The sequence below is a fragment of the Erpetoichthys calabaricus genome, chromosome 10 (genome assembly GCF_900747795.2).
Source record: "Erpetoichthys calabaricus chromosome 10, fErpCal1.3, whole genome shotgun sequence".
NCBI lineage: Eukaryota > Metazoa > Chordata > Cladistia > Polypteriformes > Polypteridae > Erpetoichthys > Erpetoichthys calabaricus.
The window spans coordinates 74,834,209-74,849,990 of NC_041403.2; the positions used below are offsets into that span (position 1 = coordinate 74,834,209).

The following is a 15,782-nucleotide window of genomic DNA, read 5'->3' on the forward strand; positions in this document are numbered from 1 at the left end:
GAAGCGTATAAATTATTAAACAGTAAAACATTAACATTTAAGAAGTAAAGTTACATTAAGTACTACTGCTGTGCCTTCGGGTATACCTCATTTTTTGTTTGCCCATTACATGCTTAAATGTATACATTTTTTGGTGCACCTACCCGAGAACACGCGACATATAACCGAGCGTGGTAGAAGCATGGATTTTAAACACGCGTTGAGTTGATGTGCTGGTCTCCCTCGTGAAATAACTGGTAATGTTTGACTAAAATCTACAGCGAGTAAAACGACATTAGCTCCTATTTTTTTTTTTACGATCTCTGAGATGTTGCTTTTTTCGGTTCAAGGCTTCATAAGCTCTTTTATGTTGTATGGTGTACTTATCCCAAACCATCATCTTTGAATGTTGCAACACTTTCGCCTTGTATGTAGATCGGGGTAATTACATTCATTGCATTCCTAGTCTGAATCACAATGTGATTGTATGGGTGGTTACCTGGCACTGTAGGGTTGCCACCCGTCCTTTAAAATACGGAATCGTGCCGCGTTTGAGAATGAAATTGCGCGTCCCGTTTTGAATCAATACTGGACGGGATTTATCCCGTATTTTTTTTATCATTTTTTTTTTAAAGCAGCGTCTCATGCAAATCATCCCACACGCATTTTATGAAGATGCCTCCTTTCCTAGTTTTGATTGGGTAATACTTGATGTCATCGTTAGTTTGATTGGTGTTTTTAACTGTCCAGTGAGTAGGGCGTGTCTTTCAACGGAATGAAAAAAAGGCCCACCCGACGACCCACCCATTCCATTTTTATATATATAGACTAGGGGGCTCTGCCCCCTGCTTGCTTCGCTTGCCAACCCGTGGTCGAGCACTACACGCTAGCCACTTCACAGATCTGCCAATCGCGTATGGTGAAGCGGATGTACAATTTAAACAGATTGTTATTTTCATGGGAATTGTTACATATGCATAGTAGACCTAACTATTTTACATTACAGTGAGTAATTAACCAAAAAAATACTTAATAAAAAAAAAAAAATAGTAAACATAATAAATTGAAAGAAAATTGTTTCATGTTGTATTAGAGGTTTTCCTTGCGTTATATGTTTTCTTTATTTTTGGCTTTGAAATTAACACGCAAATACTTTTTAAATTTACACTTTTACTGTAAAACTTCAGTAAAAACAATATTTGGAATTAACTTTTTATCAATATCGCATTGAAATTTGATTCTGTGTTTGGAGTTACATCGTGACAACGCAATGTATAACTGCTCGTGAGTGAATATCGTTTCTTTCTCTCTAATAAATAAACAAACTTTTTTGAATGTTTGTCCCTGTGTTTTGTTAATTGTAAAGCTATTCTAATGGGAAACTGTAAACATTTTAATACGAATGGCATATCAAGATCTCCTTTGGTGTCTAATGTTATCCTGGAAGATGTACTACATTACCTTTCTTGTCGCCTGTAAAATTTAACATGTCAGAATTGTTCGAACAATTTTGAATACAACTAATCTTGTCCTATTGCATAGCCCTTCACTCATACATAAATTAAGCAATAACATTACAATACATCCTTCTTTCAACAGTAATTCAGCCGGTGGTAGACAGGGCGGTGTTAACAGTTGTAGATATTCTATGGAATATTGTAAGTTGATGTTTTCATCTTCCACACCATCACCACCAGCTGTTTCAGCATAGTCTTTTGATACACATTTAACCAATTTGCCATGTAACCAATGGACAATTTTCACATTAATTTATTTGACTTCATCATTTCTTGGTGCTAGGATTGCCTGTGTACTCATTTCTTCTGTTGATAACCCTTCAGGATGAAATTCTTCAATAAGATGTGGACATAATAAGTCTTCTTTTATTGGGAACTTAAAGTGAGGAAAATTTAAAAATTTATAAGAGCTGAGAGCACAGGAACTGTGTCTGACAAAAGCATTCACACGAATGAGAGATGAGAGAACTGTGGGTGTGGGTCGTTAACCATAATGGTTGAGAGGAGGGCGGGACTTGAAAAAATCTCTTGGCGATAGTCTCATCTCGTCGCAAGGTTTTCTTTTATAATAGAGATATTTTGTAGTTTGATTCTGGTTTATTTTCTCTTTCTTTAATTTAAAGTTTTGTGGTTTCTGTATTAGTCTTGATTTAGTGTTTTATGTGGATATTAATTGTTTCCAATGTTGTATATTCACTGTTTTTCACTTTGATATCTCCAAAGCTCTTTAAGCATGTGAAAAGTGCTATTTAAATGTAGTAATTTTATTATTACGGCATTTACCAGACTGACGTTCAATCCAAGAAACCTCCTGGTTTGCACAAGTTTGTGCTTCCAGCAATTTTGCTGCAATTCAAGGCATGTATCACGTAGTGCGCAGGTAGTTTGCAGTGCTTTGCATTATGATAAACACAGTTGAATTTATAGGGGAGTTCTAAAATTTAAAAGTTTCTTATATATGTAGGTGGATTTCAGATTATGGTACAAAAAACAATCTTGCTTTTCATCTGAATTTCAAAAAATTGTTTACCTTGTGTTTTCTGTATTTTATTCATTAACAAAGCAAACTAGTTTTGATATGTAGCAGCCATTTCAATCATGTTGTGTTTTCACGCGCATATGTTTCTGATTAAAACTGGCATCATGCACAGTTGCTAAGTTATCTCAGTCACAAGTAAGCAGCTCGATTGTCAGCTGACCATTTGCCTGAATGGTTGAAACTGCTACTTATAATTCCAACTGTCCTGTCTCAGAAGTATAGCTGCAGGAAGATGGAGGCGATACTCTTAGTGATCCTTCTGAATAGGCAGCATATGTCTGCTGGTGGGCTTTTATGAATTCATTATGACTTTTCCAGCCCAATGAATTCCTTAATCAAAAACTGTAGGATGTGTAAACATGAGATTAACATACTGTGGGTACCTATTGTTCATTTTAGTTTAATTACTTATGTTTTGGGATTTCAAGTACAGGCATGCCTATATATAGGGTCATGCGCCAACTTACAGGTCATTGAAACTGAGGCACTGTAAGTTTGGTGTGGGTCACCAGTGCGCATACTTTAACTTCTGTCACAGAGTAGCACAAACCTTTCCTTGAGTCTCAGTGGCTGCACTCCTTGTCCAAGTAAGGTAAGGCTGTTCATAAGAATTAGCCACTTGGACCAGCATCGTTTAAAACAAGTCATGCTGTGCAAGTCTACATCACAGGGCCCTAAGGATTTGAACTCATGCCTTCTCCTCTGCATGAAGAGCAACATTTTTGCGCACTCATGTCTGTGCTTTTGCTAGTGCTGTATTGTCAGTTTTTACATAGACGTGCAAGTAAGAATTTCTTTTCAATGTATACACATGAAGCCAAACTTGTGTGTGTGAACCCAGACACACAGAACAATATATTTGCTCCAGCTTTATATGCATACACCCAGAATTCTTAACAATAAGAAAAATGTAAACATAAAGCACATCTAAGAGGATGTCAAGCACAGTCAAGCAGCTTACTGGTTATTGTTTATTACTATTGATTGTTACAGAGACTAAACATTGTAATTTTAGTTCTAATTTCATTTTAATGCACTGTCAGTAATACTGTATCTCCCTAGTTTTTGTGCTAAAAAGCCCTAAGTCATGACATTGTTAACAAGGTGTTGATTGTTTGCTGGTAGCCACTTTGGTGGTAGGGAATATTAGGTTTTTACAAAATGTTTTAAACAGGATTGTAGTTTTAAGCTCCAACCATAGATTATTCTAAGAAAAATCAGGAAGTCAATCTAGATTTTCTGCAAACATCATAGAAATATGCAATATTTATTTTTGAAAGCAGAAGTTATGCACTAATCAATGTCATGTGTTTGTGCAAATAACATTCTAAATCATAAATGCGATTCTATATCATTGCCAGTTTCTTGTACAGTAAATTACTTTGCTTTATAAAAATCAATTTTCTGTCAGTCATTTTTGTTGAATAATTCTGTTTACTAATGTATTTTTAACCTTGCATTGTTTATACATTATCTTAGTTTGACTGTAGAAGGCATTTAAAAATGGAATGTTGGCGTTTGTGCAATTTTTGGATATTTTAATTTGGTTTTACTAATCATGTGTACTGTGGATGAGATGTGAAACATACCAAAAAGTTGTATTGGTGTTCATTGTTCTAAGCTATTTAAAAGGTGTGTAATGTTTGGAAAGTATACTTTTCAAAGAGTTTTACTGTAAAGACAATTATTATTGTATTGTATTATTATGCTTTTCCGCCAGAGTCATATTATATCTGAGCTATCATCAGGTTTCCATATAAATTGAATGAAAAGAGATTGGATTATGTCTTATACAGAAGAGACTCTAGGAACATGTACAGATTTGTTATTTAAAAAGGAAGGTTAATGTATTTGAACTGTGGGATTTACTGTGCAGCTGCTTTTAGTTTACATTTCTATTGCATTGTGATGAAAGTTGCACACAAAGGAACAATAAAAATATATCAGCAATAGCTATTACATAATATTTGTTCTTGCCGTTCTTATTACAAGTGATTTTTGACATTTCATTTCAAATGTTTAGTGAAAAGACTAATATAGCTGTTAAACTACAGCGAACCTAAGCTAAATGCTATATGGTAACAACTTGTTATATTATGTGTTTCTTATGATGAACTGCTTGAATATTTGTTGTCCAAATGTTGCTTTCAGTAAGCAGCAGAATTTTGCACAGATTTCCAGTTTCATGTGTAATTTGAGAGAAGTATTCTTTAAGCAATATGATTTTTATTTTTTAACTGTTTTTCAGGTGAGTAAAAGCACCATATATTTATATGTTCATCTCCACCTATTGGAAATCGGGAGAAAGTTATAAAACTATTAGGAAGTATGTTTGACAGCATGTGCCAAGAATTTATTTTCTACAAAGTGAGTGTGCATCATCTTTAAAGAATTTGTCTTTGATGATGCAACAGGCATGTAGTGGTTTCTGGGAATTTACTTGAAACTAAAGTTACTTAACAAAGGTAGAACTGCCCCTCCCTGCCAAAGTTCACTTAGGTTATAAAAAGATGTGAGAAAACACATGACTTGTGGTAAGAGACAATAAAAATCTAATAGACATCAGGTAGTAGATTTCAAAAGCGAAATACAGTGATCCCTCGCTGTATCGCGCTTCGCCTTTCGCGGCTTCACTCTATCGCGGATTTTATATGTAAGCATATTTAAATATATATCGCAGATTTTTTGCTGCTAAGCAGATTTCTGAGGACAATGGGTCTTTTAATTTCTGGTACATGCTTCCTCAGTTGGTTTGCCCAGTTGATTTCATACAAGGGACGCTATTGGCAGATGGCTGAGAAGCTACCCAACTTACTTTTGTTTCTCTCTGTCTCTCTTGCGCTGACTTTCTCTGATCCTGACGTAGGGGGTGTGAGCAGGGGGGCTGTTCGCACACCTAGACGATACGGACGCTCGTCTAAAAATGCTGAAAGAGTTGCTACCTTCTGTGTGCAGCTGCTTCGTGAAGCGACATGCTGCACTGTGCTTCGCATACTTAAAAGCTCAAAGGGCACGTATTGATTTTTCACTGTTTGTTTTCCTCTGTGTCTGTCTCTCTCTCTCTCTCTCTCCCTGCTCCTGACGGAGGGGGTGTGAGCTGCCGCCTTCAACAGCTTTGTACCGGCGGTGCTTCGCATACTTAAAAGCAAAACAGCCCTATTGATTTGTTTGGTTTTCTCTCACTTTCTGACATTCAGTGCTCCTGATGCGCACTCCTTTGAAAAGGAAGGTATGTTTGCATTCTTTTAATTGTGAGACAGAACTGTCATCTCTGTCTTGTCATGGAGCACAGTTTAAACTTTTGAAAAAGAGACAAATGTTTGTTTGCAGTGTTTGAATAACGTTCCTGTCTCTCTACAACCTCCTGTGTTTCTGCGCAAATCTGTGACCCAAGCGTGACAATATAAAAATAACCATATAAACATATGGTTTCTACTTCGCGGATTTTCTTATTTCGCGGGTGGCTCTGGAACGCAACCCCCGCGATGGAGGAGGGATTACTGTATGTTGTTTTGTTTGACTGTCCTTGTTTGTTAGAACTTTGTCCTTGGTAGTATTGTGAGTGTGGAGAAAAAACATCAAGCCCTTCATATTCTTACAAAGTGTTATTTGTTAATTAATTTTTACACTTGGCGATTTTATAGAGGTTAATTATTCAGATTTTTACCCTTTTTTAAAGCCCTAGTGAATGTAGTTCACAACTATCAAGTTTACCATTGATGTCCTAGTTTATTCTTAGAACTATAAAATTGAAAACTTATATATTGTATTTGCAGTGTTTTCTGTCAGTTACAGACATTAATTTGTTTTGTAAGTTAAATATAAATGTGTATTGGGACAAGGATGATGAAATGGGCTTTAAAACTCACTGGATGCTAACAGAGTAAGAACTATATGGTAATCATTCCTACATCTTTTCTGTTGCATTTTGACTTCATTGTAGATTAACACCATTAAAAGCATCTGGAAGTAAAGTAGTTAAGTCTTTAAATGGAAGTAAGAACTTTTCTAGCATGTTACAAAAATGATTATTTTATCAACATGAAGATCAAGTAATCATTCTAATCTTCATCTTATATTTTATTATTCTTATCAAACTGCATGGAAATATGTGGGGCGTGAGGGGATCTACTGACTTCTTTTCAGCAACAGAACAGTCACACACATTTTTGCTCTTTTTTTTATTTCACATGTACCTTTCAATATGATAGCAATACTGTCTGGAGAATTAAAATAAATGCTTTTTTGTAGTAAACCTCTTTCATTATTATGATATTTGTTGCTGTTTATTTATAGTAACACATTTATTATGCAAATACAAAAGGGTTTATATTTCAACAAATGTATTTCACTACAATTTTCTGTTGAACATAGGTGTAAAATGTAATCTTTGAAAAGCATTACTATAAAGAAATTGTGTAAATAAGACCTGTAGATAATTTTTAAAAATTTGTTTTGTTTTTTTAGTGGCATTGCTGGGCAGGAAATAAAGCTTTCTGCTGATCGGATTAGGGAATCTGAAATTGAATTCCCTGACTTAATGAAGAGTGATATGCCTTCAGCCTCCACAGAAAGTGAAAGTGATGACAGTGAACCAGAACAGGACTTTGTGTCCAGTTTTATAACTGGGGCTAATGCTACGACAAACAGAACAGAACAGAAGCAAGCTCTGTGTACTAAATCAGGACAAATGACCACCATTAAAGAAGAAAACAGTGAGAATTCCATACAGGTCAAAAGTGAAAGTGAGAGCAGTTCTTTAGAAGAATTTACAAAGGCATTCGGCAGATGCATCATAAGTAGTGATAAGACTTCAGATGTCTCTGCTCAAGCTTCTATGAAAGATGAGATTGAGAAAGATGGCTCTTCAGTTAATGCTAAGGATGAAAATTTAAGTATAGTCCTCACTTCAGATATTGACTCAGTAGGTATAAGTAAGAAAGGGGCAAATGGGTTAAAAAGTTTGCTTGAAAAATATACAAGAGCTGAAACAAAGAAACACACAGAACCTCTAATTCTAAAGAAATGTTTACTGAAGAAGCTTAAAGAAACACTAGCTGAATGGAAGACTGCAGAGACACTTAAATTTATCTATGGTGTGGACTATAAACCAAAATGTCAGTATTCTGTTGCTGTTCCAGGAGTTGAAGAAGAACTTGATGAGGATGACTTAGCTGTAGAGACTAATAATATTAGTCTTGTTGACTGTGAGTTGGAAGTACAAAGTGGCTTGCAAGAGACTGGCCTTTCCAAAGAATCAAATAAAAATGTCACACTTTTACATGACTATGAGACTATCAAAAAGGAAACAGAGTTATTTGCTTTTAGAGTTGGTGACTTTTATCAAGGAGACTTTGTCCTGCCAGAGGAAATCCAGGAAAGACAAATTTCGGTAAGTGCATCCCAAACTGGAAAGGCTATTTTACCTAGGCAGTTTTAGGTAACAGTACAAGTAATAATTTGTGATGAATTAGTGCATATGAAAATTGTCACATTTTGCTTTTGCTTGTCTAAGTTATATAATATAGTACTTAGATTTTTGTTTTTCCATTTTAAATAAGTTTTTTTTTATTTCAATGTTTCATTACTGTGAAAACATTAGCAGAACATTACGATAAATAATGATGCATCTTGTTTATACAAAATCAGAAAAACTCCTCCATTTAGAAAGTAGATGAAGAAAATATTTAATGTGAAATAATTATTCAAGGATACTGAAATATGTACAAGATTGGCAATACAGGGTGAGTCAAAATTATGTTAACACTAATACGGTACGGCTATGTATATACTTATATAATATATAATTTTTGTGGACAATTTATGTGACACATATGATACATGTGTTGAACATGATGGCGTACAGGTTGAGATATTCCTGTAAATTATCTTGCACATATGAAGTATGTTTTGTGAATAAATTGTTTCTGCCATTCAAATGTTAACATAATGCTGACTAACCCTGTAGTTCAGCAAAGCCAATCAGTTAATTGAGGACAAAATTGGTTATTGTCCACCAGATCCTTATAAAAACCAACAAAATCAAATTGTTCCTTTTAAAGTTAATTTAATTGCCATAGAACTTTGGAAGCTCTATTTAGTCATTTAGTTTGTGGTAGTTGCTTTAGTTGATGTAAAATTAGTAAGCTTCATTTTCTGTTTGCAGTAGTACGCTAGTATAAACTTTGGTGTTGAGCTTGCTCTTGTTTGGCATTAATTATTCTCTTTATTCCTTCTTCTGCTATTCATCTGCCTGGGGGGTTACTTTCATTGTTATGTTTTCTGTTATGAAAGCTAGGCTAAAATTTTGTGCATTTGTGATTTGGCTTGTTCCTTATTTACAGTACACCATCTATACTTTTATACCGGCATGCATAAATAATAGTGTTTTGTATTCTTTTTAATGCAGTCCATTTGAGAAAACTGTAGTTCATAATACAGTATATTGTAAATGTACTGAATGCCTAATTACAGCTGGTGCTGTTTGACTCTTGGATAAATTGAATATTGATGGTGAACATCTCCTGTAATGATCTGAAACAGACCAACGGCAGTAGTCATTTATCTCTTTGTATTTTTATTTTATTTCAGTGAACTTCTTGCTTCCTTCTTTTTATATAATTTCTATATTCAAACAATCTTTTATTTGAATATAGCCAACATTTTTAGTTCATTTTATACTAATTAGTAATGATTAATATCTATTCATAATTTTATGATTTTAGCTTTAGCATAGTAATGAAATATTAGTAAAAATCAAAACATTAGAACCCAGAGACATTTGCAACAAAAAAGATGTACTGCTTTTTTTTGTGATGTTTGTGCCCTTTTATAGATTATTGTTAAAGTATTTTACATAACCCCTGTAATCTTTAATAGTAAACTGATCCACCATTAACTTATTATTTTCTGGTTCATTTTTTGTTAAAATAATATTTTAACTGTAAGTGTATTTATTGTTCTTTTCATTTTGCACTTTAGAGCATTCATTGGTTTATAATACAGATTACTACTTATTCTTGATGCTTATTGCCATCAGAAACCTCTTCATAGTTGTAAGCATGTGGGGAATATGAGGCATATACGCACACTTGTGGTGAATTTCAGTTCATTATTTTTTTCACTTATCAATGCACACAGCAGTTTGTTCTTCTGAATTTTCAGTGATAGTAATTTGACTGTTATCCTACTTCTCAATATCAGAAATAATTATTTCACCACTCAACTGCATCATTATTTTAAAAAAAAAAGGATTTTTAATTAGTTGTATTGAGAAAACCACCTCAGAATTACTATATAATAGAATTTACCGTTTTAAGTCTAAAATGCTTTTTCATTAAAATATAATCATGGTCATTGCCTATGAATGTTATCAACAGTGACACTGCTTATTTGTTCAAGAGCTGTATATATGGGGGCCACTTACTCAAAACCATTTCCCTTACTCAGTGTTAATAAAGATGACTTGCATTTTGTTTATTCTCCACTAAATTTTTTTGCCCCATTTAGCATCGGTTTTGATGTTTAGTAAGAAGTTTTTTTCCTGTCATTACAAATATATACATATATATAATACATATTCATAGGTCTGAAAATAATGTCTGCCTTATCTTTATAAAGTCATTATATATACAGTGGTGTGAAAAACTATTTGCCCCCTTCCTGATTTCTTATTCTTTTGCATGTTTGTCACACAAAATGTTTCTGATCATCAAACACATTTAACCATTAGTCAAATATAACACAAGTAAACACAAAATGCAGTTTGTAAATGGTGGTTTTTATTATTTAGGGAGAAAAAAAAATCCAAACCTACATGGCCCTGTGTGAAAAAGTAGTTGCCCCCTTGTTAAAAAATAACCTAACTGTGGTGTATCACACCTGAGTTCAATTTCCGTAGCCACCCCCAGGCCTGATTACTGCCACACCTGTTTCAATCAAGAAATCACTTAAATAGGAGCTGCCTGATACAGAGAAGTAGACCAAAAGCACCTCAAAAGCTAGACATCATGCCAAGATCCAAAGAAATTCAGGAACAAATGAGAACAGAAGTAATTGAGATCTATCAGTCTGGTAAAGGTTATAAAGCCATTTCTAAAGCTTTGGGACTCCAGCGAACCACAGTGAGAGCCATTATCAACAAATGGCAAAAACATGGAACAGTGATGAACCTTCCCAGGAGTGGCCGGCCGACCAAAATTACCCCAAGAGCGCAGAGACGACTCATCCGAGAGTTCACAAAAGACCCCAGGACAACATCTAAAGAACTGCAGGCCTCACTTGCCTCAATTAAGGTCAGTGTTCACGACTCCACCATAAGAAAGAGACTGGGCAAAAACGGCCTGCATGGCAGATTTCCAAGACGCAAACCACTGTTAAGCAAAAAGAACATTAGGGCTCGTCTCAATTTTGCTAAGAAACATCTCAATGATTGCCAAGACTTTTGGGAAAATACCTTGTGGACTGATGAGACAAAAGTTGAACTTTTTGGAAGGCAAATGTCCCGTTACATCTGGCGTAAAAGGAACACAGCATTTCAGAAAAAGAACATCATACCAACAGTAAAATATGGTGGTGGTAGTGTGATGGTCTGGGGTTGTTTTGCTGCTTCAGGACCTGGAAGGCTTGCTGTGATAGATGGAACCATGAATTCTACTGTCTACCAAAAAATCCTGAAGGAGAATGTCCGGCCAACTGTTCGTCAACTCAAGCTGAAGCGATCTTGGGTGCTGCAACAGGACAATGACCCAAAACACACCAGCAAATCCACCTCTGAATGGCTGAAGAAAAACAAAATGAAGACTTTGGAGTGGCCTAGTCAAAGTCCTGACCTGAATCCAATTGAGATGCTATGGCATGACCTTAAAAAGGTGGTTCATGCTAGAAAACCCTCAAATAAAGCTGAATTACAACAATTTTGCAAAGATGAGTGGGCCAAAATTCCTCCAGAGCGCTGTAAAAGACTTATTGCAAGTTATCGCAAACACTTGATTGCAGTTATTGCTGCTAAGGGTGGCACAACCAGTTATTAGGTTCAGGGGGCAATTACTTTTTCACACAGGGCCATGTAGGTTTGGATTTTTTTTTCTCCCTAAATAATAAAAACCACCATTTACAAACTGCATTTTGTGTTTACTTGTGTTATATTTGACTAATGGTTAAATGTGTTTGATGATCAGAAACATTTTGTGTGACAAACATGCAAAAGAATAAGAAATCAGGAAGGGGGCAAATAGTTTTTCACACCACTGTATATATATGTGTGTGTGTGTGTGTGTGTGTGTGTGTGTGTGTGCTTGCATATGTTTATGATACGGTTTGTGCAAGCCTTTGATGTTGCACCACGGTGGCTGGTTCGCTTACTTAACAGGGTGAAGAATGGAGTATTACATTCATAGGTCTGAATTACAATCTGATTATTTGGTTTCACTATTCACTATTATTCACTATTGACAACTATAAAAAGAACCCAAGAGGATTAATTTAAATGTTGTAAAAAAACTGAAATGAACCCAGATCTTAGCAGTACTTAATATAAACAGTGTCTATAAAAAGTATTCATCCCCTTGGAAGTTTTCAGATTTTATTGATGTACATACAGCATTGAATCACAGTTAATTTAACCTTGCTTTTTTAATACTGATCAACAGAAAAGGCTCTTTAATGTCGCAAGTGAAAAGAGATCTCTGCTAGTGCTCTATAATACCAGTGAAATTTTATGATATTCAATACTATACAGTACAATGCCTAAAAAAGAAATCCCATTCATCATTGGCTGATTCAAAAATATTACTGGAGTAATATTTAATGTCTGAGTGAAATTCAAATTTCAAATGTCAAAATGTTGTGGTGCTTTAGTTTTCCAAATCTATCACTACTTTTTTTTCCCAAACTTTAAAGCTTCTTATGTGAAATTAAACTTGTCAGTTTTACATGAATCCTTAGTTTTAGAACTTCTGTTAAACAGCCTTTGTTTTGATGTTTTCAAGGTTTTTTATGTAAGTGATCACATTTTGTCATTGCCTGTATACAAATCAAGAATTAGAAACTTTGGCTGTCATTAAGCAGTACTCAATAAATATATAATTGTGAGGCAGCGTTACATTCTTCAATATACCATTCATATATATGACGTGTGGTTTCAGTTATGGGTTATAGTAATGTACAGTATTTTGCCATGAAAAGCCAAAAGAATGACACAAATGCAGTGCTTGCAGATTCATATTTAACAATGAAGTAAGCCTTTTTATGTTTTCCTGCTGTGTGTTTCGGCAATTACACATCTCTGTTATCTCAGAGATTAATAGGGAGGTATCCCATATTATTTGAACGATTGTACTAAGTACATTTTTTTTGGTATTAACAAAAGGAGCAACCTGTGCCATCACTGGTGTAGACAAGCCAAATGGCCACTTTGTTTTGAGTCTGGCATCAATGTTCAATTGCCACAACTGTTGTTTGTGCTAGCAGTCCTCCCACAGTCCTGTACTTGTAACTCTGGATGCATGTGAGGTCCCATTCCTCGATCTATGACATTGAACTGCATGAGAACTGGACAGATGCTTAATCTGATGAACATTTGTAGAAGTGCTCATTAAAATCAGAGAATGAATGCCAAGCCTCCATTCATTTATCAGGACTGTGTAGGACACTATTAAAAGTGATTGACCTAGTTATCTTTAATAATACAAGTTAAACGATTACACCTCATGTTATCAGTGACATTATTTTGCTTTGAAAGTACGCACAAATCTGTTTCTAAACTGATTTCAGGGTAAAAGTGGCAATAATGCAAGCATGTGTGTTTTTTTTTTTTGTTTGTTTGTTTTTATATATATATATATATATATATATATATATATATATATATATATATATATATATATATATATATATATAATTTCAAGATTGATTCCTGCACTTGCACACTAAAATTCTCTTGCACAAATAAAAATGCATTTCTAGACATGACCTCTGCTTTTTTTCCTCTTCGACATGTTTTACCAATGCAAGACTCTTTTATATGTAGTATTTACTCACATTTTTCTTATGTATTGTTGTGCCTTCCAAAATAAACCATCTACTTGTAGTCACACATGAGTGCAGTACTGACTTTCTCTAGCAATACTGTGAAAAAACCTGGTGCCATTACATTTTCAGACCTTTGGTACTAAATTAGTACCGGAATATCTTTTCTTGAGGCATAACTCTGCAAAGTGATCTAATTTAATAATAAATACAATACAGAAAATAATCATAATAGTATAAAGAAGGCCTTACTAGTGAGAGAGTGGTGAGTCTGTATCGTGGCATTACTTACACAATGAAGACAAAAGAACACCTCAAGCTACTCTGTGAAATGGTGATTTAAAAGCACAAATCACAGGATAGACACCAGAAAATATTTAAGTCACTGAATATGGAGTTTAGTTAAGAAATGGCACAAGTATGGCATAGCTGTAAATCTGCTTAGAGCAGGCTATCAAAAACTTAGTGATCATGTAAGAAAACTAGTGACCTATGATGACTCGGATGGGTTTACAAGCTACAGTGGTTAAGATTGCCCATCAGACTGAATGCAATGTTTGGCATAAGCCAAATGCACGTAATCAAAAATGCACCATACCCACTGTGAAACATCCTATGGCAGAATATCATGCTGTAGGACTGCTTCTGTGCAGTTGGCCCTGAAATGCTTGTGAGGGTAGATGGTAAAATTAATCTAGCAAAATAAACAAAATCCTGGAGATAACCTTCTCATAAGGTGCGGTATAAGGTTTTGCTTTCTAGCAAGAAAATGACCCAAAGAATAATGACAAAGCTAAATGGGAATTGCTTAAATAAATCAATGCTAATGTCCTGGATTGGCCAAGTCAGAGTCCAGATCTTATACTTGATACCTGTATAATACCATGGCAAAAACAGTAATTCAATTTACTTTATTGCTTCATTCAAGCAAACAATATACAGTAGTACCTTTTCTGTAATAGAATATAAAATATATAAATACTAAAAGTAACAGTAGCTTTAAAATATTGGTATATCCATTGAGTAGTTATCATTTAAGTACACTAATACACTAGTATGGGCATTCATAAATATAAAAACACAAGGCTTGAATATAATATATGATAAATATTGGGATTCTCTCAATGTAACAAGAAGTTAGGAGATGTTATAAACTTTGTGGAATTTAGTGAGTTAGATTTGTAAAAAATGTTATCATCATGGACTACTTGGCTTATCTTAACATGTGAATGTAAGTAAATTTATTTTCTGTACAGTAACTGAAAACTACTGCTTAAAATTAATGCTAAAATTGAAAATTCAAATGTTACATTTGTACTGTTGAATTAGTGGTTTCAAACAACTTCTTTAAAGCTGTTTTTGTAACAACATGCTTTTAAAATTTGGCTTGTCTGTCAATCACTCTGTTAGGTTTTGTAACATTTGTTCATTCTCTATATTTGCATCATTAGCTGGTTTAAAAAAAATTACTAATTAATAATGTTTAAATGGGTGAGTTAAATTGATTCAAATTTCAAATGTCACAAAATTCTGGTGCTTTAATTATAAATATCTCCTTCATTTTTTATATTTGTCACTGATTATTATTACCAAACTCCTGTAAACAGTCTTTGTTGTGCTGTTGTACATGAGCGATATGATGTTTTATTTTGGTATTAACAAGTAGAGCAGCTCATTTTATCACCAGTGCAGACAAATCAAATAGCCACGTCTTTTGAAACATGCCTCCTTGCTTTATCTATCTCATACCTGCAACAGTGAATGCGTGTGCGTGTGCGTGTGTGTGCGTGTGCGTGTGCGTGTCCCCTAACCTATATACAGTCGGGCAAAAAAGTATTTAGTCAGCCACCAATTGTGCAAGTTCTCCCACTTAAAAAGAGGAGAGAGGCCTGTAATTTTCATCATAGGTATACCTCAACTATGAGAGACAAAATGAGAAAAAAAAAATCCAGAAAATCACATTGTCTGATTTTTGAAGAATTTATTTGCAAATTATGGTGGAAAAAAAGTATTTGGTCAAAAACAAAAGTTCATCTCAATACTTTGTTATATACCATTTGTTGGCAAGGACAGAGGTCAAACGTTTTCTGTAAGTCTTCACAAGGTTTTCACACACTGTTGCTGGTATTTTGGCCCATTCCATCATGCAGATCTCCTCTAGAGCAGTGATGTTTTGGGGCTGTCGCTGGGCAACACGGATTTTCAACTCCCTCCAAAGA

At 34.5% G+C, this 15,782-nt stretch overlaps 1 protein-coding gene across 1 annotated transcript in view; it reads left to right on the forward strand.

Annotated features, from left to right (window-relative positions):
* The window catches only part of rpap2 (RNA polymerase II associated protein 2), a 157,745-nt gene that overhangs the window by 37,768 nt on the left and 104,195 nt on the right, over positions 1-15,782 (forward strand). Inside the window, exon 8 of the mRNA XM_028811438.2 lies at positions 7,003-7,927. Coding sequence (XP_028667271.1) covers positions 7,003-7,927 — 925 coding nt within the window. The remainder of the gene's footprint in view (positions 1-7,002; positions 7,928-15,782) is intronic.